The sequence below is a fragment of the Onychostruthus taczanowskii genome, unplaced genomic scaffold (genome assembly GCF_017590055.1).
Source record: "Onychostruthus taczanowskii isolate IOZ18803 unplaced genomic scaffold, ASM1759005v1 scaffold210, whole genome shotgun sequence".
Lineage (NCBI taxonomy): Eukaryota > Metazoa > Chordata > Aves > Passeriformes > Passeridae > Onychostruthus > Onychostruthus taczanowskii.
In genome coordinates, this window is record NW_024499352.1 from 257,223 (window position 1) to 280,543 (window position 23,321).

The 23,321-nt window shown below is 42.1% G+C and overlaps 2 protein-coding genes across 5 annotated transcripts in view; both read right to left on the reverse strand.

The window, feature by feature from the left end:
• Positions 1-1,656: 1,656 nt before the first annotated feature.
• DYNLRB1 (dynein light chain roadblock-type 1) lies at positions 1,657-7,510 on the reverse strand. Its single transcript, XM_041404511.1, has 4 exons — positions 7,400-7,510; positions 4,694-4,769; positions 3,223-3,390; positions 1,657-2,160 (listed from the first exon to the last, which is right to left on the reverse strand). The coding sequence occupies exons 1-4, from the start codon at positions 7,400-7,402 to the stop codon at positions 2,117-2,119; spliced, it is 291 nt and encodes a 96-aa protein (XP_041260445.1). The 5' UTR covers positions 7,403-7,510; the 3' UTR covers positions 1,657-2,116.
• Positions 7,511-10,298: 2,788 nt separating this feature from the next.
• The window catches only part of ITCH (itchy E3 ubiquitin protein ligase), a 59,591-nt gene continuing 46,568 nt past the window's right edge, over positions 10,299-23,321 (reverse strand). For 2 of the 4 annotated variants that reach the window (XM_041404503.1, XM_041404507.1), the window contains exons 15-24: positions 22,617-22,688; positions 21,914-22,002; positions 21,112-21,271; positions 20,696-20,829; positions 18,382-18,522; positions 16,560-16,680; positions 15,103-15,207; positions 14,781-14,877; positions 14,344-14,416; positions 10,299-13,688 (exon numbers count right to left, since the gene is read on the reverse strand). In XM_041404503.1, the coding sequence (XP_041260437.1) occupies positions 13,589-13,688; positions 14,344-14,416; positions 14,781-14,877; positions 15,103-15,207; positions 16,560-16,680; positions 18,382-18,522; positions 20,696-20,829; positions 21,112-21,271; positions 21,914-22,002; positions 22,617-22,688 (1,092 nt within the window). In that variant the 3' untranslated portion in view covers positions 10,299-13,588. The remainder of the gene's footprint in view (positions 13,689-14,343; positions 14,417-14,780; positions 14,878-15,102; positions 15,208-16,559; positions 16,681-18,381; positions 18,523-20,695; positions 20,830-21,111; positions 21,272-21,913; positions 22,003-22,616; positions 22,689-23,321) is intronic. The other 2 variants (XM_041404505.1, XM_041404506.1) reach the window with 2 other exon arrangements.

The following is a 23,321-nucleotide window of genomic DNA, read 5'->3' on the forward strand; positions in this document are numbered from 1 at the left end:
AATAAACTTTAGTTTAGTTTATTAGTTTAGTTACTATTTGATTTAGTTACTTTGTTCCGTAGTAACTAAATGGAAGTTGTTGTTCTTCAGCTTCCTTCACCTCTTGCCAGTTTAAAAAATAAATCTGAATTAATTTTGGGTGCTGGTGTAAAGGTAGCAGTACATGGCCTAAGTAAGGCCTTGCCAAGATAGATCTGACAAACTCCTTGACTCCAAACCCAGCTTAAGAGCTGGGTTTCATTCAAATTCCCAAGTATAGTCAATGCCAGGCTGCTCTCAATCCTTGAGAAAAAACACCCCAAACCAATCCCCAACCCCCCAACCAACCAGCACACAGCAGGAGCTCAGTCATTTCACTGCAAGTTTATGATCTCAAAACAACAGAAAATGGCCATAACCTTTTGTTTTACAATAGGTTATTTATTACAGCTTGTTTTAAGTAAAACTAACACTCAACACTCCCTGTCCCAAGCTACTGTGACATAAAGCTACTGGTAGGACAGCTATCCTTAAGGAAGTGTCCAAAAGAATGCAGGACACTGCAGATTTTCCAGATGTTCAGAGAAGTAGCACTGCCACCTACTTGGGAAAGCCAAAATCCGTAAGCAGGTCACCACCTCCAAGGAAATGTTTCTCTGGGTTACAAACAATAGAGATCACTGAGGTCACTTTTTTTTTCTTCCTTGCCTCACTGTTCAGTTATTGCCCAGACTTCAGCTTGCTGGAGGTAATTTTTTTGGGAGGCAGCATTCAGCTACTGCAGATCACAAGCATTATGTAAACTGCTGTGTATCAGGAGCTGCTCCAAAGGCCAGGCAGGATTCCAGGCCCTATTCCCTGTTTTGATGGAATGGCTTAAACCAGACCTAGTGTAAAGGGAGAAGCAGCTCATGAACAGCAACAACCAAACTGAGTCACAGGGGCAGCTGGGACACCCAAAGCACTGATGACACAGGGCTAGAGACCCCACCAGGCATTTCTGACCTTCAGGGTCATGGCCACCACCTAGAAGATTAGACACAGTCCGAAAATGCATGTCCAGGTCTGAAAATGCACAGAGAAAACCTGAACATGCAGGTTACCCTGCCTGAGTCCTCACACAACCCACCCATCCTGGGGCTCTGAAAGCCATAAGTGCTCAAGTCAACACCAACATTTTTACCAAAATCTCCAACACAGCTGCACTTACTGCAGCATTCCCCAGCCCTGCTTTTTTTTTTTTTTTTTTTTTTTGCTCTTTTTCTTTTCTTCTGAAGAAAAAGTCCACCAAAATAACCCCTTGAGCATTTTGGAGTAATCATGTAGGTTTTTTTTTTTTTTGTCTTTAATGGTATCAATTAAAAAGTACTAAAGGAAAACAGCAGATCAAACTGGCTGCTGAGCTGTGACAGTGTGAGATCTCCCATGGGTGGGCTCAATGGCCTTTCCTTAGCCAAGAAAATTCTGTCTGGAGCAGAGAGAAAGTGGCAGGAAAACACTACAACACAAGAGCCAATTGTGAGTGCACTCCACATGCCCTTGGGCCAAATCCTTGTTGAGAGAAAGAAACAGACAAACAAAAACAGTCCTAGGAAGGTTCTGTTTTTTGAAGAAAAACTCAATCAATCATGAGAAAACTTAAAATCCTCAGAAGAAAAACACATAAGACAAATCCAGTTACTGGTGACACTTTTTAATTTCTTATGGTCAGACTTTTTTGAAGTAAAACCAACAGAGTAAGACAGAACTAGAGGACAGGCAGTCATATTTACAGCCATTCAAAACTAATTGTGTAAAAGCAGAGCTCAGTGGTGAAAGAAGCACAGAAGCATACAAAGAATAGTATTTTTGCATTATTGTTAGAATTTTCTTATATTATCTTAGCCATTAAAAGAATCTGTTGCATTTTATACTGCCCAATTCCAACTCACCAGCTCCCACTCAAAACGACTTGTGATACAAAAAGCGACATTTTTTCTGTTTGTAGACAACAAAACCACCTGCTTTAATTTTCCCCAACCTTACTGAAGAGTCACAGCACAGTTAACACTAATGCTCTATCCTTTACCATTAAATAAAAAATAAAACAGGGAAAATAAAACAGGCAAAGGGAAAAAACCAGACTGAGTCAGTGTAATCATTCAGTTGGATTCTGGATGACAATCAGGAAATAGTCTTTATCTGGAGAGGAAAAAAAAAAGAAAATTATTCTTTCACTGCTGGTATTTGTTCACAGAAACAGTAAGTTCCAACATTTTTCACATCTCTCTGATGCACTGTGGGAACTCCAGAGCCTGCCATTCATTCTCAATGAGCAAAACATGCTTCCAAGTGTCAGGTCATTTGTTTTATGGGTTTTACTGCGAAAAAATCTCAGCTTTAGAAACTGCACATTCCCAAGGCAGCTGCATTTAACCCAGTTTGTGCCTGGAAACTACAGTAACTGGCATGTGCCACACTGGTGCAAGGTGGCCACTGCCCTTCTCTCACAGGCACACTGGGGGCTGCAGCTATTTTTTCTGGAGCAATGCTTATTCCTCTTTCCATCCTTCCTGTGGAATCTGAGGCTGCCTCAGCATGACCCAGAGCCTGTGTTAAGATCTGCCCTAACCATGCCTGCCATGGGGAACTGCCATCCTCTGCTTGGCCTCTCCACCAGCCCCATCCCAGCAGGAAGCATGCAGGGACAAGGCTGAATTCCTGCCACATGAGCGACCTGCACTCATCTCGCTGCTTCCCAGTTTGGAATTCAACAAAATACTGAGAATGTTTCCTGAAAAGAAAGTTGCTGCTGCTGTATACCATGGCTCATGATTACAGCTACAGTGTGCTCTAATACATTTACCAGAACTGGAAAGTCAGGACTGTCTTGTTTTATCATTCAGTCCGCACTTCTGAATGGAAATTGTTCCCAGAATGTGTTTCTTTCCAAATCCTAGGGTTTTATACTGAAAAACAAAGCATGAGAGGGTGCAGCACCCTCTCAAGCATTATCTAATACTTTGTACTTTGATCTACACAAAATGAGGCAAGGGATCTGCCACATTCAAACATGACAAAGCAAACTTAGGTCAATGATAAAGCTTTCAACTCTCCAGAAAGTAGAACAGCTTCTTGGAGAGAAGGAATAATCCAATGTGAACACAAATAGCAGCCAGACTCCTTCCAGGCTGACAGCATCAGTCTCAAGTCAAAACAATCCTACTGGATTCCCAGATTCCTGTTCGCCCTGCTCTCTCCTACCTGGAGCAACCATGATTTCGTTTTTCTTGGAGCGGATCCGCAGGAACGTGAGGTCGTTCTGGGGATCAATGTCCCGCACGGTGCTCCTGGCCTTCATGATGAAGCTGTGCATGAGGCCGGCGTACTGAATGGTGGTGGAGTTGTCGATGGTACTCTTGATGGGAATACCTGCAGGAGAGGGACAGCAAGGCTCAGTGCCAAACCTCCAGAACCAACCCTGCACTGGGCATCAGCAGGTCCAACCTTGGTTGCCACTGCTCCAGGGGTCAGGAGTGTTCTCTTTGAAGGCAAGAGGAAAATATGATGAAAAACAAGGTATGAAAAAGCTGAGATGTGGGACCACAGGTGTGGGTGAGAACTGTTTACCTCTAGTAGCACCAGTGCTTTACTTTTTCATTTTGAGAGTTAGAAATAGATTAAACAAAAATAATCATCTATAAAGAAGAAATACCAGTGTTGGCAGTTTTTTCTCCTGACTGGGGACACTTTTTTTACTACAGAAAGGATCCCCAACACCAGTTAAATGATATTGAGCTACACCAGGCTGGGATCAGTGATTATGGAGGACATCAGCTGCTGCATCACACAGCTCCAAGGCTGAAGCTCCAACATTCAGCCCTAAGAGGAGGTGCAGTCCTAGGAGGTCCCTGGTTCAGTGATAACCAGCCTGGAGGGCAGACACACTGTTCAGACACAGCTTTACAGAGCTCCCTTACACTTTAGCCACCCATTAGATGTGTTTCCCCACCAAAAGCCAGTCAAAGTCCAGCTCCTGGGTCAGAACACAGGACCCAAGTACCAAATTCTGCAGGGCAGAACCAGGTGTCTGTTCCAGTAACTGCAGCTGCAGCACAGAGAGCACAAACCACTCAACCATCACAGAAAAGCAGTGAGCAGGAGCCAAGCTGCATGATCTGATCCTCAGTATACTCCCATGTAGCTGCTGTCATCTTTTCTAAGGATTACTTCTAGGAAATATTCAATTTTTGGGCTGCTCACAGTGTATTGAGAGTGTGCTGAAGAAGCTGGCCTGTTGAATTCTTCAGACTCCACAAAGAGATAACTTGCTGATGAGTTCCATGAGACCAAAAGCACCAGACAGTGCTAAAGAACTGGAGTCTGCCAGGCCAGCAGTGTTCTGGACAGGCCCAGCAGCAAGATTTCCATCTTGTGAGAGCCTCAGTGCTACTGATGAAAGTTTTCACACACCCAGTTTCAAACACTGCCATAACTCAAATATTTCAATGCTTTTGCAAATTATTTTAATTTATTTCCTACAATAATAACGTGAGTTTCCAGAAATTGGAAGGCAATTTTCTTTTCTAGCCTGACTGCTGTCTGTCTCCTTGGGCTGCAGGAAAACCTCTCCCAAACCCCAAGTGTAAGCTAAGTGCAAGTGGTACAAGCAGCAGCCCTCAAAGTGGGTGGCTGGAGTAAGTGATAGGTCAGATAAGTGAGGCTGACACAGCACCTTCCGAATTAACCACGATGATTCCCTGCACTCCCTTCTGGCTCTGGATTCGCTTCAGTGTTTCCTCCACCTCAGCCTGCAAGACAAAGCACAAATCAATACAGGGGTACAGCTGCTCTTTGCCTCCCACCAAAGCTTTGGGACAGCATGGCTGAACACAAAGCTGCACAGGAATGATTAAAAAGCCACTGCCTGTACTGGTTTATACAGCCAAGTGTCTGTACTTTGGTGCCACCTTTTCTGCATGGCCTTTCCAGTTATTTTCCATCTGCCTGTTTTCTTCACTCATTTGTGATTATCATCCTGGAACTCCCCCCTCTCCTCCTCCCCAAGCCTCCTGCTCAAGGCTTGCAGCTGGAAGCTGCAGTCAGACTGCTACAATTTAGGTGTCAAACAAAAATCATCTTTGAAAATGGACATGAAATTTGTGAAAAAAGTAGGAAAAAGATACATGGTGGGTGCAAGATGACCTTCCCTTTTAGCAAATGAATGCCAAAAGCAATTACAAATAAGAGAAGTGAGAGGGGAAAAACAATGAATGAACACTCCCTGTTTGTAATTCTGATTAGTGCTAGGATGGCTGCAAGGCTGTAACCACTGCCAATAATTTACAGCTTAAAAAGGGACAAATGTAAACACAGGCCAAGGCAATAGTCTGCTCTACAAAAAACCATTAAAGGAGGTTTCAGTACCTTCTGCACAACTTTCCTGCTACAAGACACCCATCTAAATAGAACTATGGCACCTGCAGTAGGGTGAGAAACCCTTGCACCTGAGATGATTTCCACAGCTGGATGAGTATTTGGCATTTTTTATTCCCATTAAGGAAACAAAAACAAGTAGCATCTTTCAGAGCCTGCAAGGCAGAGTCCCCCAGAGATGGTTTAGGAGGGGAGACCGGAATCACCTGAACCAGAACAGGTGAGATCTACAAGGGGCATTTGGCCAAGGCTGTGTTCCCTGGGCACCCTGAGCAACCCTCTCCACTTCCTCCCACAGCAAACGGGCACAAAGATGTCGCACGCCCTGTTCCCTGGGAAGAGACCTTGTCCAACAACAAACACAACACAGCACAGCACCAGCTCAGCCCCAGCACCACCAGCACTTTCCTCAGAGTGCTGTTGGTAACACAGCACTCATAAGACATGGGAGCCTCCAAGCTGGTCTTTATGAAGCAGAAGTTTTTCTATGTGATCCAGCACAGCAAAATTCAAGTATTTTCAACAAAACTCTTGGTTATTTCTGAATGCTGGACTGTTCTCAAGTGGAAGACAAGGGAAATTAAACAAAGAACAAATGAAAGGGTGTACAAGTGCTGGGAAAATAGTGGCAAAAGGTTAAATCTGTTAAGAAATTCAGATCTGATTTCCTGCCTTCTTACTAGCACTGTTTAAGTCCTGATTAAATATTTTCCTTCCCAGGACCTTAACAAACCTTTTCAGATGCAAAGCAGCATCCATAAAGAAGGATACCAGTTCTTAATTTCCTCTTAACACCTTCAGCTGGTCTAACTCACAGGTGGGTGATCTGCTCTGACACAGATGCTGCTGTGGGAAGGTCCTGCTCCTCCAATTCCTACCCTGGGGCTTGTCCAGCCCCTCCACAAGCCAGTGCAGCTCACCAGACCAACAAAAATAGTACTGAGAATAAAATTACATATTTAATTCATGAAACACACAGTGCCCATTTTAATGAAGGGCTGAATAACTACAAGAGATAGCACATGGAGGAGGAGACATGCACTCTAGAAAAGGAGAATAAACACTCCCTCAACACCATTTTGCTGCTAAATACCCTTTGTTATATGTACAACAGCAGCCTTTATCTTCCTGTTTTCATCTGGAATAACTGAACTCCTGGGTTTGCCTAAAAAATACATCTTATTAGAGAATTTCAATTTTCCCTCTGCAACTTTGGTCAGCATTTATTTCTTTACAATTTGACATACATTTGATCCTCAGTTTCATCGACATGCAATAGCTAGCACCACATCTGAGCAGTGAGAAGCCTCCAATAGAATCACAACAGAACAAATACAGCCCCGGTTATTAAACATCCAAAACCAGTCTCTTTTTCCTGACTGCTTCCAGCTTTACAGATGTGCCCTGGCAGCCGTAGGAAATGCAGATTTCGCTGCCCCAGCACGGGGCTGGGCTGGATCGGGTGAAGGTTCGGCCTCTCCCCGCGGTGACCCGGGGCCGGGCCGAGCCAGGGAAGCCCCTGGGAGGCAGCGCCGGGACCCGCAGCGCTCCCGGCCCGCTGCTGGGGGAGACGGGTGGGACCGCCGGGCCCGCCCCGCACAAACACGACCCCGCCCGGGGGCCTGACACAGAACTCGACACACAACCCAACACGAACCGAACCGAACCGGGCCGGGCGCTCCCAGCCCCCCGCCCCGCACAAACACGACCCCGCCCGGGGGCCTGACACAGAACTCGACACACAACCCAACACGAACCGAACCGAACCGAACCGAACCGGGTCGGGCCGGGCCGGGCGCTCCCAGCCCCTGCGGCCCCCAGCGGGGTCTCGCCTTCAGCCGGGCCCCGCCCGCGGGGCAGCACCCGTGCCTGAGGGGAGCCAGCAGCGGCACCGGGACCGCCCCGCCCTGCGCCGGCCGCTGGAGCCCCCGAGGGCCGGGGACGCACAGAGACCCCCGAGGGCGGCACAGGCGCCCCGCCCGGACTCCGGACCGGCCTCACCCACCATGATCAAGCCGCCGCCGCCCCGTCTCGGCCCCGGCGCTGCCCCGGAAGCGCTTGGAGCGCGGGGCGGGACCGCTCCGGAGACACCGCCCCGAAGCCTCAAACCCTTCGGAACCACGCAAGTTGCCCCCAAGCTCCCGAGGACGCTCTCGGGGGCGCGTGGCGCTTTAGGGACATCAGCGTGAAATCCCATCCTTCCAGTACCTGAAAGGGACTTACGGGAAAGGTGGGACGAGTCTGTGTACAAGAGCCTGGAGTGACCGGACAAGTCGGGACTGGTTCACATTGAAAGAGAGGAGGTTTAGATTCGAGATTAAGAAGAAATCCTTCCCTGTGAGGGTGGGGAGGCCCTGGCACAGAGTGCCCAGAGAAAGCTTTGGAAGCTTCTCTGGAAGTGTCCAGGGCCGGGTTGGATGGGGCTTGGAGCGACCTGGGCTGGTGGAAGGTGTCCCTGCCATGGCAGGGGCTGAAATGAGATGGCCTTTAAAAGTCCCTTCTCACCCGAACCATGCTGTGATTCCACGATAAAGGGTGTGGGGAGTTCCTTTCCCCCCAAATGGCCACAACCCCTCAGCTGCTGCCGGAGCCCCCGGGACAGGGGCAGAGCCACTCCAAGGCATGGTGCACCCTAAAGCCCTGGGACCTCCCTGCCACAGCCCCGGGGATCCGTCTCCTGAGGGTAAAGGTGTGTGCTGCCCCTGCCAGTGGGAAAGGGAGAGCTCTCAGCATCCCTGGGGGAAGGACTGGGAATGACCTACAGTCCGATGGCAAAACAAAATAACTTGCATCCAAGAACTGCATCCCCATAACCCCAGCTCTGTTCTACGTACACACAACAGCAGCAGTTGGACTTTCCCTCTGACCTCAGGCTCTGCTAGAAGTGAAACAGAGTCCCAGAATTGTTTAGGACCTTTAAAGGCCATCTCATGCCACCCCCCTGCCACGGACAGGGACACCTACTATTCCAGGGTGCTCCAAGCCCCATCCAAGCTGGCCTTGGACACTTCCAGGGATCCAGGGGCAGCCATAGGTGGGCAATTTGTGCCAGAGCCTCATGACCCTTACAGGGAAGAATTTCTTCCTAATATCCAATCTAAGCCTACTCCTTATCAGTTTGAATGCTCCTTCTTTTGGGACCACAACCCTTGAATCAGCAAACACACACTGGGCTCACACTGAGCTCCCACAGCAGTCACAGAGAGCTGGTATTGGGTGAAATGTAAAACATGTCCTCATAGTGCTTTTAGATTTTTGTTCCCCTCTGAAAGTCAGGATTTGACATAGCAGGTAAGCTCACTGGCCACTCCAATTTGTCTGTCTGCATTTTCCTTGGAGAAAACAAGATTTCTCCAATGAGCCCTGTCATTTGTGCACTGTTGGGCTGACAGGCTGAGAATCGAAATTGGATCAGGCATTGCCAGAGATCAGGAAAAAATCCTTCTTTAGGATCCAAGAGATAAGGCAATTTCCTCTTCTAGGGGCTGTTTACAACTTTGCAACCTAATTCAGTTGAATTCCAGTCTCTCTTAGCAGTCCAGCAGTGTTTTACAGCTTGGCTACAAGAAGTCATTTTGCCGTGGATTGATTTCATTTTTGGTCTGTGCAATGGTAAGATGTGGGCAACAGTAAGGTTGTGGTGGATAATATGGGCAATAATAAGCAGTGCACAGCTGCCATCAGACACCCAAACACACATGGGTTTGTTTAAACAATCATTCCCATCCTGCCATGAACAAAACCTTCAACACTCCGACCCAGGGCTGCTGCTGACATCAGCACCCTCATCATTAAGGCAAATAGAAAAAAAACTGGCACAACTGAGATGTACATTTATCATACACTGCATTGTGATTAATTTTTGCCTTTTAAAAATAAACTTCAGATGTATGTGAAATACCCTTGTAGCTGTACTCATATAAAGCTGCTCAAAGCAGTGTCAAATTTTGGGTTTACACAACTTACTAGGATGCTTTTAAGTGGTTCCATTCAAAGCTTGGAGGAAGTGTCTCTACACAAACCTCCCTGCTGCAGAAAAAGGCAGTTGTCATTGCATGTATTTGCCTGGCACAGAAAATCATCCTTGGGATTTGCTGCCCCTGACAAAATTGAGTTAATTCAGCCTGTGGGAGCACCTGGGAAAGTCAGCGGAGAGAGAACCCAGTGGGAAGGTCTGCAGCAGGGAATATCATCCTCAGGGAAGGATGACCACTTTAGGGACCATTTGGCCAAACTGGACAGAATTAAGTCCCTGAGATAGGTTAGTTTTGGTTGGAAGAGACCTTTGAGATCACCAGTATTCTATGACCCTAAGACCTGACAGGACATCCCTGTGAGCACCGAGGGAACTGGAACCTCACTGCAAAGCCCATCTCCATTATTTGGGAATGCTTGTGGCCATGAGGAGAGGTTCTCATGACAGGAAGAATTTAAATGCCACCTCCCCCTTCAAGGAGGATCAGGGACACTAAAAGGCTGGTTGGTCTCACTGGAGCTTTCCCCCGCTCCTTCATGGCATTTTGCCAATCCAAGCCACTTGCAGGGTCATTCCTCACTGTCGGTATCCCTGCACCAGTGCTGCAATGGGATGTTACAGCTGCGGCTCCTGCAGAACCTCCCTCCGCCCCCTCTCCCTCAGGCCTCAGCAGCCTCACAAGCCCTCACTGGCTCCTCAGGGCAGCATCCACAAGCAATAAAAATCCACGAATTGTGTGCAAAATCTCCTCTTCAATATCCAATACAATCAACAAGGGTGGATGAGGTCTTGGGAAAGAACTATTCCTGAAGAATCCCAGTGGAAGGACAAGTTCAGGCAGCCTGACCCTCACCCCAGGAGCACACAGACAATTAATTTCCACCTGGATATTCTGTCACACATAAGGAATAAGGACCAGACCACCAGCTCTTTAAGTAGTTTTATAAAAGTATTTGACTTACTGAGATACTGTTACAGTTACCTGAGTATTTGAAATTACAATGCAAGGAAATATCGACAATGAATTTCAGTACAGTATTTTACAATCCAGTGCTGCTGATCCCAGTTTCTACACGAGTTCACTAGAGCACATATACACAAACAGTGATTCTTGGAGAAAATTAAAAGACACCACAAAAAAGGGGGCTGGAGATACCAATATAACAGAGTTGAGATTACAAATCCAGTGCAGCATGTAGTAAAATAAAATTTTTTAAAAACCCCCCCAAAAAAAACCAAAACCCCTAACCCCCCCCCAAACAATTTATTTTTCTCAAAATAATACAAAAGGTTGTTTTTTTTAAACACAAGCAACTGGATTTAAAAACCCCCAAACTTCCATACTAGATCAGATAAAGAATGTATTTACTGTGCATGTCATTAGTAAATGAACAGTTCCTGAGCTACTTGTAACAATAAGGCTTTGTTAATTCTCAGTATTTAATTTTCTCATGTCATTCTCACGAAGGAAAATTCTAAATAAAATTTCTTTTAATACTTGGTAATTAGGATCAACTGACAGTTGCACATGAATGTACATTTGTGACATACTATGAATTTATGCAGCTCAGGTTGCTAAAACAGTTGAAGCAAATTAATTAATCTCTGCTGCAAGTCTCACTTGTAAATCCAATCCACAAAAACCTGTTATCTGGGATAGCAGCTGCTCTGGGCTCATCCCTGTATTGCTTCACCAGATCCCCAGAAAGAACTGAAAAGTGCACCAGTGGCTTGTATAATTCCTTTGAACTTATACACAATATGCTGTAAAAAATTAACAGATTTGTTAGTATTCACAAATCAAATGCCTAAGGAATCTTAACTTGTGCCTTCAGAAATATTTTCAATGTGATGCTGTGAAGTTGCTTTGAACTTTTTCTATTTGGCCAAATTTGATGTTTCACTGATTATTTTCCCCCTCAATGAATTCTTTATTTGCAATATTTTTAAATAATATCTGGTGCTTGGAATATCCAGCCCCCTTTCTCCCATCCTGGTACAGCAGAAAAGACATATAAACATGCCATTTAAATTAAAGAAACAATGGAATAAGTGGAATCCTGGACATCAAAAATATATACAAGTAGGTATGTTTTTCCTGAACTAAACATTTCAACCATAAAAATATTCAACAGCCAAACCCTATAGAACTAGGGCTAAGGCTATTTCAATTATAACTACTCTTTATTTTAAAAATATAGGGCTGACAGCCTTTTGGGTGATATTTATACATGAACAATAGTTCTAGGTTCCCTACACGAATTGTAAAGCAATATGCAGAACATAGACTATTTTTCATAGCTTAACCTTGCATTATCTTGCTTAATTTAATCTCTCTTGTAAATATGTTAGATAACTACATTTCACTGTAAGAATTAATATAAACAGAAAATATATATAAGGCTTTTTTTTTTTCTCATGAGCTGTATACTGTCATAGATCCAAATATTGTGGAAGTTGGCAATTCTCCTCCCAGTCACACTTGAAAGTGAATTCTCATCATCAATGAAACTTGAAATGAGGGGCATTTCTGTATCATCAGTACCTCTCCCCAGGCCTTCCTTCAATTAAGCCTGACAAGTCCCACCCTCCTGCCTTCCTGAAGCATTTATCACTGAGCCCTGACACACTTGTGAAGTCAGTTAAAACCTGTAGTGTCTTGGTTCTTCTTAGACCTGAATCAGTTTTTTCCTCTTGCAGTTTAGATGGATACAACAGCAGGAAAGAAATACTCTTTTCCAGACTGAATGTTCAGTTTTATACTTTCTCACTGTCCTGTTTCAGCTCTGTCATCTGAGAGAGTCTTAAATGCAGCTCCTGCCCCAGTGCTCTGAGTTGCAGGTTTGCTTTAGTATGTGCTACATGTTATTTCAAGTGTCACGTCTCTCACTGTGGCTACAGCTCATTTCACTGGTGTCTGACTTCTTCCCTTCGGGGGAAGGGAAAGGGCTGACCAGACCCAAAAAGTGCATTCAGTCTAAAGGAGCAGTAAAATGCAAAATGTTATTGTAAACCAGAAAAGAATTAACAGATTCTAAAAGGAAATAACAGATGTTAATTCAACAGGAACTCGCTACAAAAGTTACTAGCTGTAAGCAGCTTAGGGTGAATTAGCTTAGAAACCTCCCCAAAAACTTTAGTTTCAAACTTTGTAGAACTATTTACTGATGCTCCAGTTTCCCAAAAACCTGTAATCCGTGTCTGAACTTTCTAATCCTCTTGGCCTCAGCCAGTCTCACACATCAGTTCATCCACAGAAATGATGAGTAGGATCATTTTTTGAATCCAGTTGTTTTGTGCTTCTTCCTGACAGCCAAACGAACTCTTCAGAGCAAACTGACTGCAACATGTAGGAAAAACACTGAGGGTAATGTCCATTAACACTGCTGACAAACAGCCTGCAAACAGGAACCTCAATGGAATCAGTGCAATCCCAGCTGGGCTTGTCTTTTGCAAAACAAGTGAAGTACCACAGTGTTAATATTGATTTCAAAGTTAAAACGTGTTACACAGCAAAAGCTCAGAACCCTTCAGAGGGCACAGAGCAGTGCTCCAACAACTTTGGGCAGGTGTCTCTTTTGCTGACAGGAACAGGATTGGGATAAACCAAAGCGAAGCTATGCCTTGGATTTGTGCCACAGTTTGACATCCCCTTAACAGCAACTTCAGTCCAGCTGGCACGTGAGCAGACTCCAGGCAAGGAAAAACAGTCTGGCCACACTTGAGTTAGAAAAAGGAGCTTAAGGATTGGAGCTGCTCATGGCACAGAGGTGGATCCAGGCTGGCTCTGATGCAGCTGTTAGGAGGCTTAGGATGCTGCTGCAGCATTGCAGCTACCAATGAACTTCCCAGTGCATCAGTAGCAAAAATGCTACTAAAAAAGGAAAGACAAAACTATTGTTAAAAATCTGTCAGTCATTAAGGACACATTCTAATTAATGAATGGTAAAACAAAGCAGAGCCCAAAGCTGTATTAAACCTCTACTTCAGTCATTAGTTGCTTGTAGCCATATCGGATTGCGGATTTGATTTCTGAAAGTGCTCAGTAGAAATCCAGAGTTAAGGTGGGTAACCTCAGGATAACAACCATTTATTTACACATTAGTACTGTTAAATAAATCCAAGTCATGTCTATTTTACAATGAAGTGTGCAACAAGCAGAAGAAGTGAAGCACATACATTGTGTTGGGTTCACATTCTTCAAGGTGCAAATTTCAGCTACTCTTGCCCAAATCCTTCTGTTTCTTCAATTGCAAATAACAGCTTTTCCTTCAACTGCTCATAATTTTTATATGGTGGAAGGTCTAAGCGATTGAAACTGCAAAATAAAATTAAGTACTGATGAAGAATTCAACAGGAACAAAAAATCCATTATGAATATGGGTATTTGGAATTTTTGCTGTGAAGATGGATACAGGGATTTATACTGCGAGAAAAGCTGACTACTGATATAAATGTATTTCTGAGGGCAAAGGTTAGTATTCAAGTGCTCATATAGTGATAGTTTTCATTAACTTTTCCTAGCTGGAGGAAAACCAATCTCTAAGTGGTTAATTAGAATCATCATTCAGATACAAAATTTTCAATTTGTGTGGTATTGCCTACCTGAAGAAAAGAGCAGAAGTGACCTTTTCTCTGGAAGTGTGTGAATGTGGCTATTTTACTAAGGAGTGCAGTGATAACAAAAGATAGTCCCAACCTTGTTAGACACTACTGGTAATGCCTTTATTTGTTCAGTAATATGTTACACAAATCCATGGAATTCCCAATGAAATCTATTCCATGCCAGAAAAGCTTTTCAGAAGTTCAGCTATCATTCAACAGCATAGTTCATTGGTGTAATTTGTGTTTGCTTTCACAGAGTCTCAACCATTTCAGCATATAACCCATTTACTAAAATATCACAGCAGACTATGGTCACCAAAACCAGAGCAACAGCAATATTCTGATTTGTTATCAGGTATGATACTCACCAGGTATGACTTCTGGGTAACCAGTTTTCCTTTCCAACTTTTTCAATACAGAATTTTTGGGGTCCATTGCTCCCTGTAACAAATTCCAATAGACAAGGCATAGTCCAGCTACCTTTCTATCACTGTAACACACCTGAAGCACGCAAGGCTTAAATAAAGACAGGATTACCATTATTTGCACAGAGAAGGGACATTAGTCTCACTCTACAGCTCTGCCTGGATCAAAGTATGCATGTGGAGTAATGCATCAATCTGAAGTGATTTTAAAGCTCAATAAATAGGTGTAAACATTCCTTCCATCTTTTTCCATCATAGCTCAAGTATATGCATGGCTTACAAAACAACATTTAATATAAAACTCATTAAAAATGCCATAAATATATAATTAGGTTATTTTTAGAAGCATCTCCTGCATTAGAAGTATTAATAATACATACCCATCAGGTCAGCAAATCCTCCCACTGGCAATCTGCATGTTCCAGTCACAAACTGCAAGAGTCTCATCCTCTTCTCATTATCTATTTCTTTCACAAACTGAAAAACAGTAATTGAAATAAACATTTAGGGATAGATTAAATCTTTAGATTTTTACGTCATCACTATCCACAGATGAACAGTAATGTGGCTGTTGGGCACAGCTGGATTATCAGTAACAGTTTCTATCTGCACTCTGCAGGTGTGCTCAGTGTTCTGACCACTGTTCAATGAGCTGTGCTCTGTAACTTCTGCTGGTCTGAGAATAAAGCAAAATCTGCAAACCTGCCAGAACCACACAATCTGCCTGCTGGTCCTGGTGTAGTGCCTGTAGATGGTGTGTCTCTGCCAGTCATTCAGGTCAATTTCTTGCATCCCACAGAGAAGCACCTTTGGGGAAGAAAAAGGGAAATAAGCAGAGTACAAATTTCCACTTTCCTTCTGTGACCTCGCACACAGCAAAAGAGAACAACTGGACCCCCACTTAGCAGCACCTGCAATAATAGTGCACTTGGTTTTAATTTTAAACTTAATCCAAAACTTCTATAAACAAAGACTGATTATGGAGTGGTTCAAAGACTGGTTCATGAAGCGTATTTGGAGAGGCCTCAAATTAGAGAGCATCTCTGTTGTGAAAAATGGAGTAATCATCTGCAATTTTAGGAATAAATTCTCCCCTGTGAGGGTGGGCAGGCCCTGGCACAGGGTGCCCAGAGAAGCTGTGGCTGCCCCTGGATCCCTGGAAGTGTCCAAGGTCAGGTTGGACAGGGCTTGGAGCAACCTGGGCTAGTGGAAGGTGTCTCTGCATATGGAAGGGGGCTGGAACAAGATTATTTAAGATTCTTGTTGGTAACTCTCCATGTGTGGAGACACAAGGCTTGACTCCATTTTCTCAGAAGGCTGATTTATTATCTTATGATATGTATTATATTAAAATACTACATTAAAACTATACTAAAAGAACAGAGAGAAAAGAGTGATTAGAAGGTTAGAAAGAACAGGAATAGAATAGAATGCATAACAAAATCTTGTGACTGCTCACAGCCTCAACACAGGTGGCTGTGATTGGTCATCAATTGAAAACAATCCACATGGACCAAGGGAAGATGCACCTGTTGCATTCCACAGCAGCAGATAGTTATTGTTTACATTTCTTTCCTGGGGCCCTCAGCTCCTCAGGAGGGGAAAAATCCTAGCAAAGGATTTTTCAAAAAATATCATAGCTACAGATCCCAATCCAAACCATTCTGGGATTCTATGTAGACATTCAAGACAGTTTATCCTTGCCCAGCCATACAATTCTTCACTAGGGATGGGATGTTTTGTTTTGATGGTTTTACTCTTCAAATTGAACAGATGATTCAGAAAACGTAATTTAGAGAGATCAAACCCAAACCAAGAACTTGGCCCAATCTATATGCAACCATCCATTGCATATCTGGCTTTATCTCTCATTCTGTCACGTTACTCATTCTTTGAACAGTGGCAAACCAAAGAATTGCAAAAACAAAGTAAGAAATTTCTGCTGACAGAATCTTGGCATTTAGAAACATCTAAGCTGGTTGCAAAGAAGAAAGTTAAGGAAAACACATTAATCTAACACTATTCCATAAAGTTTCCCCCATATTTCCCATAAAACAGAGCTGTCAGCCTCAGTGAGTTCCACTCTTCAGATGTACTGACTGGAGTTTATTTTATGTGTAATGACCTGGAATATCAGCAACAGCCAAGCAATCCTTTACCTCCAGTTCCTTTGCATCAAAATACTGCAAATACTGTTGTGGCAGTATTTCATTGAAGCCTTCAAAGAAAGCCTGTGTCTGCTCCTCAACACCTCGGGACAGTCTCCATTCTGCCACTAGCCTGGAAAAGAAGACACATCAAGATCATTTAAATGGCTCATGCTAACCCAAGTCCACATCTTTACCTATTTTGAGATGAACTGTAAGCTAAGTTAAAAAAAAGCATGGAAAGTCTGGAAAGTTCTGGGGATAGAGCACCACATAATTTTATCAGCAGCCTTTACTCTGTGCAAATGATTGCGTTTTTTATCTAAATTACCCTAAGTGTTCAACCATTCTGCTACAGAAGTATTTTGGACTCAAAGAGGAGGCAGCATCTCTGATCACTGATTACATTAATGAGAGCACAGCAGTCCTGAGGTGTTTGAAGATTTTGTCTGATATTCTCCCCAGAAATCTCAGTTGTTATCCATGACAAGGTAAAAAACAAGTCAAGTTGTACTGGTGAAGAGCAGCAGGACTGCCAGCTTACCAAGCAGTGACTATGTCCATTTGGAAAGTTCCATATTTGTTTCTGTTAATCATGAAACTTTGCTCTGTGGCAGAAACTCCACTCTCCATTAATAAAAGGGTGAAAAGCAGGCAGGAGACCCGGAGAACCTGAACCCAGGGAGAAGCAGATATTATGCTGAATTCAAACCTAACCTGTCAGGAGCACTGGAGTCTAAAGAAGAGGTGGCTATTTCTCATTTTAGTCCTAGAAACTTGGAGGACTTAAAGCAGGACTTGGAGTAAGGCAAAAAAATCTAAATGAAACCGTAATCCAAGCTCTCCCTGGGTTCCTAGAACTAAGGAATGCTTTTCTGCAGATCCTCCCTCCTGCCAAATGCCAGTATGTTTCTGGTGCAAACACCACCTCTTTTGTGAATCACGGAAAGGTCGGCAAATTTCTCATGCAATGAAAACAGAGGCCACTCCCAACTCCCTCTCCCCTGCCCATGGAAAAAGCCTTCACAGAACACATTGTAACAAAGAGAAAAATTCTCTGTGATTCAGTTTAGTTTGTGCCTGCAATGTGTGATGACTTTTTTGCAAGCACATCCTCCAAACTTTTATGCTGAAGTTCACACCTTAAATCAGAGCTGCTGTACTGCTGCACACTGAGGAAGGAGGGGATATTTCAGGACAAAGCAGGTCACTGTTCACATGTTTATTCCTAATCACTCTGAGGCCCCTTCGGTCTTAATCTATTGCTTTAAAACATTTGAGTGCTGCAAATATGATCCTTACTTAATGACAATACAACCTATGACATCATTCAAAACACTATCACAGCTACAAGACAGTGCAGATAAAACTAATAGCAATTCCAAGTATCTTTGAAAAATAAGAATCTTCACAAAAACATCCAAAAATGTTCTCAAAAAAACCCCAACAAAAAACAATCTCTCAAAACCCCACATGAACCAGAAATGGCTGGCTAGAACATCAGCAGGCTATAAAGCAATATAACTACAGTAATAAACAGATGTAACATTTCATTAAATATATGACAATCACAATTCTTATGGTATTCTGCTACACTGAGAAAACTCTAGGAAAAAAGTGGACTTTCTTCCAGCCATGATCTTTAGGAAAACTGGATTTTAGAAACGTATTTCTATCAATATTCCTCTTTCAAAGATGAAATCCAAACACTTGCCACTTGTTGCCATCATCAGCAATTGCTCAGCAATGCTTTAGATGACACAGACAGTCTTCTGTTGCTAGAACTCAAAGAAAGAAAATGACAGAGTATTTTAAAGTCTTCACTTATTCTTACCTGATGTAGTCTTCTTTATTTTCTTCTGTGACCAGAATGTTGCTACCATTTGGCTTCAAATCATGGCTTTTGATTTCACCTAGTATTTCTTTATCAACAGAAAAAAACATTTCCAAGCCACATTCTTCAATATCATTCTCTCTGGAAGGAAAAAAATACAGTTTTAAATAACTGTTGAGAACTTGCACACAGCAAAGGAGATGAGTATGAAGAACCTTAAGGTAGAAGGTTTGGAGTTAAATAGTCAAGATAAAGATATGTTCCTTACACAGTAATTATGGCCTTGCCAGAAGTCCTGGAGTTTATATGTTGATTTATGCTTTTGGAAAGTGAAGAACTGCCCTGTTTACACAGAGGTTTTGATGCTGGTTTTCCTCCAAAATCCAGTGCAAAATCCAGATATTTATCCTGACCCAACACAGCAATGCCAGTCTTGAAAACATGGCTGTGGTTTATTGATGCGACTGCACTTCTGAACTTCATGTTTCCAAAACATATGGTACTGCATGAAACTCTGGGTGAGGAGGGAAGGCTTCAGATGAAAGCCTGATTTTATTTCATCACCCATCCCTTTTAAAATGAAAGCTACATGCTCCAGCTCAGTTTGGGCACCGAGGTTTGGCAGATGACCTCTCTAAATCCCCTTCCAAACTCAGTCAATCTGTGAAATCCTCAAACTTGTGGGAACAAGAAAAACAGCCCCCTGATACAAGTGGCAAGGAATGCTTCCTGCAAAGTTATAAAATTTGCTTTTTTGTGAGGAACAAAATTATGTCTGTCCTGACAGACATGGCTCTTCTCCCGTGTAAATGGGCAGTCCTTTCCTCAGGGGTACCTCCAGCAGCACTACAGAAAAGCAGGCCCAGCTACACTGAATTTGGGTCTGGACTGAGAGGACTCTGCAGCCCTTGGAGGTCTGAAGACTTTTCTCCAATTTTCACATCCTTAAGTGATTTTTCAAAGGGGCAAAGCCTTTTCTGCACTCCAGCCTAGAAGATTTCTATCACTACAGAAATTGCTTTGAATTAAAATGAAGGCACAAGAGCAGCACATCCATGGAGTGCAGAACATACTACTGTGAAAACCAAACAAAATTCCTATCTCAATTCTCAAACATCTCATGCTGCTTTCTCTGCTCCTCAGTATTTAATATGGACCTTCCAAGAATCACTACTACAGATGAAAATCTTGGCTTTTATATTTAGTTTTGCATTTCAAAACCCAATCTGTTCTCATACCTTCTATGAATTTTTTCAAACCATGTTTAAAACTATTCTTAGTGTGATTCGTAAGTGAAATGTTTTGTCTTGAGTCACAAGAAAGACTAATTTTTCTGCAAAATTGTTTTTATTATAGCTGAAGAAAAGAAATTTACTCGGTTTGTCTTTCTTTTTCTTCTAATATATTTGTTAACATTTTTAACTGAAAGAAAAAAAAAATCTGTGTTACTGAAATAAATGGTGCACATCAACCACAGATTAAAACATGTGGCATCCTCCTATGACAAAATCAGTACAAAATTACAATGCTTTAGATCGAAAGGGGTTTTGAAAAAATTATTTCTTAAAATATCTGTAATACACAATTCCAAAATAACTGTGGTCTAGAAACGCCACATCTTTTTTACTTGCTAGTCTCTGGAGAGGAATTTGCAAAAAAGTGTAAGAGGAGGACTCCACAAGAGCATGGAGAGAGAGGTGCCTGACCATGCAGACATGGCAGGCTGCAGGTAGGAATGGTCTGAAATCATTAAGCTTGGGTCAAAAATACCAGGACAGCTAGAACTTCTTTAAAGCATTAAATCTTCAATACCAACCTTGAAGTCAAATTGCAAGTGTGACTAACAGAAGAATTGTGTGGTAGTAAATAATAAACTACATTTGTTAACTTCATGTTCTTGTAGCACCAAACATTTTGTTTTCTAACTAAACCAGTACTAGAGAAACATTAAATGGGTTTTTGCTGATTTCTTTTAATCAGTTACCTGAGAAGTCTCAGTCAAATTTACTCAAGCCATTTTATTTGTAACCATGTTCAACACTGTCACATCTGTATGTCTAACTAGAATTAATAACAGCCAATAAAAACACAACACGAGATGCTGCACGGAATATTCGATTAATCAGAAAGGCTCTGCATGAACAAATCATTCTTTTTGTATCTAAAGTCCCAGTAAAAATTCCATACTGCTCTGCAATGTTAGATTATATTTTTCTGTGGGGTTGTTAGTAATAGATTTACACCTACTTCCTGGCAGAAGTGAAAACCAAAAAGATTATATTGCTATTTCAAGAACAAATTAAGTCAAACTCACTTTACCCAGATGAGAGAGTTGTAAAACTCTGGGTCAACAGATTCTAAATCCTTGAGTCCTACTGCCTTGTTTAGGATACGTTTATAGAATGGCAGAGAGAAACCAGTGTCAATGAACTTCCCATGGAACAAAGCCTGAGGAACACAAAAACAGACAAAATAATGCAAAGGATGCTTCAGTACTTAATATGACAACATTTCGTTCTCTGTGCCCATGAAATCTGACAGCCAAAGAATTAAACCATCCTGAGTACCATCACTGCCAATATGCTGAAGTAGCTTATACCAACAGGAGTTATAGACAAAACACCTGATATTGTCAGCTCAAAAATGGATTTTTTCATTATCCATCTGATGGCACGGTATTTACTTATAGGAAAATTACAGGACAGACCTGCTTCCTGCTTTAGGACTCACCATGGCAATGAACCTCCCGATGAATCTGAAGTATTTCAGGTGGTCTGGGTTGATGTAAGAGGCTGGATTTATCTGTAAGCAGTAGTTATCTTTCCCTGCATATTCAAACAGGCAATACATGGGGTTCAAGACTTCGTGTGACAACAGAAAGAACCACTCCCTGAAATCATACAAACAATAAAAACACATTTCAAAATAAATCACAGCAGAAATTACTGTAGCTAACTCATGTTGACTCAGGCCCTTGTTGGCCCTCCTTCCCCAGAGAGCAGCTGGCCCACACTGACACCAAAGGGAAACTACAGCAAATTACAAACTAAAATGCAAAGTTGCAATGATACACAACTGATAGACAAGCTTGGATAAAGCCCACTCTTATCTAAATGAGCACATTACAAGTCTACCACTGATCTAAACATCCAGGGCTAGGCAATGCCAATTAACATATGCACTTCTCAGTTACATTCCAGTCAAGACTTTGGATTTAAATGTAGATTTCTCTTCAGTTTTTCAATAAACTCTACTTTGACATTAACAGTTGGTTCAAAGGCTCACTTTAGTTCAGTAAACTGCATCTCTTTAATCATAGAGATGATTAAAGTAACTCCTAATGCAAACTGAAAATCATTTTACACAGTTTTAAGACATGCAAACATGTTACAGAACTGCCTTCCTCAGATGTTCCCAGCTAACGAATAAACTTCACTCCTATTGTGAAAGCACTGCAGTTAAGCACTTTGGGGAAGCCTTCACATCACCACTAGCAGAACAAGTTATTATCTGCCATTTCAGTGTAGTTTACCTTGCCACACCTCCATAATCTAAACCTTCTTCACCAGGGAAAATAACCCATAAACGTCTCCGGAGATCCTGAGGGCTGAAGCTCATTATCTTAGTGAAAGAAAAACAATCAATTATTTTTAAGGAAACAGCTATAGAATTATTACTATTTTCTAACAAGCACTAGAGCATTTAATAACTTGGAAAAAATTTAATCAGGGTCTACAGACCTTAAGAAAACCTTAACATTTTAACCTCAGGTGTACAGAGATTAATAAGAAACTTCACTCCTAATAATGCAAATAGATTTAATAATTTTTGTTTTTTAAAAAAAACTTACTCATTTTAAGACAACCAGACTCAATTTATTATATGTTTTTCCTCACACATTGTGAAGAAAAATGCACAAACCTAAGCCCAACACAAAAACATCCTGAGAATGGAGTGCTGCTCTGCCCCAGCAGTCTCCTCAAAATCAACTCAGATTTTAAATCATTCTGAGGGGGAAAAAAAATCACCTTTGTCAGATAAATCAGTGCCAGAACTACATATTTTAGCATGATCTTGTAAGTGTGAATGCAGCCTAACTATTAAATTAGTATTTTTTTTGTTACTCTGACTTAAAGTAACATTAGCAAGATATCAAAGGTTCAAAAATGACATGTGAGAATAAATTTAGTAACACTACTTTTCATGCCCATTACTCCCATGTTTTGACACAATACCTGCTGAAATGAGTCTTCAAATAATGTTTTCCTGCTCACTGTGATCTTTATGTGCTGTGGCATTGCCAGTTGCTGAAAGGAAATTTTTTAGATGTGAAGGGTACAATCACTTAAAGTTTCCATACTCAGTTTGGACTGCTATTTGTTGCATATATTAAAGGGTACAGTTGAATTTCACCAACAGATATAAAACAAACCCAGCAATCAAGGTATCTAAATTGTAATTTAATCCAAGAACAAATTGGTTCCAATACTGCTATCTACAGTGACATGAACACACCTCCAGTTGCTGCTCAGAACAGATTAAATATTGCACTCCCACAAGATACTGGAAAACATGAAGATCAATAACATATTTCAGCTGAGGAAGGCTTTCTAGCCCAGAATTGATGAGACACATGAAGAACCTCTCCTATGAGATATGTGCTGTGGCATTGCCAGTTGCTGAAAGGAAATTTTTTAGATGTGAAGGGTACAATCACTTAAAGTTTCCATACTCAGATTGGACTGCTATTTGTTGCATATATTAAAGGGTACAGTTGAATTTCACCAACAGATATAAAACAAACCCAGCAATCAAGGTATCTAAATTGTAATTTAATCCAAGAACAAATTGGTTCCAATACTGCTATCTACAGTGACATGAACACACCTCCAGTTGCTGCTCAGAACAGATTAAATATTGCACTCCCACAAGATACTGGA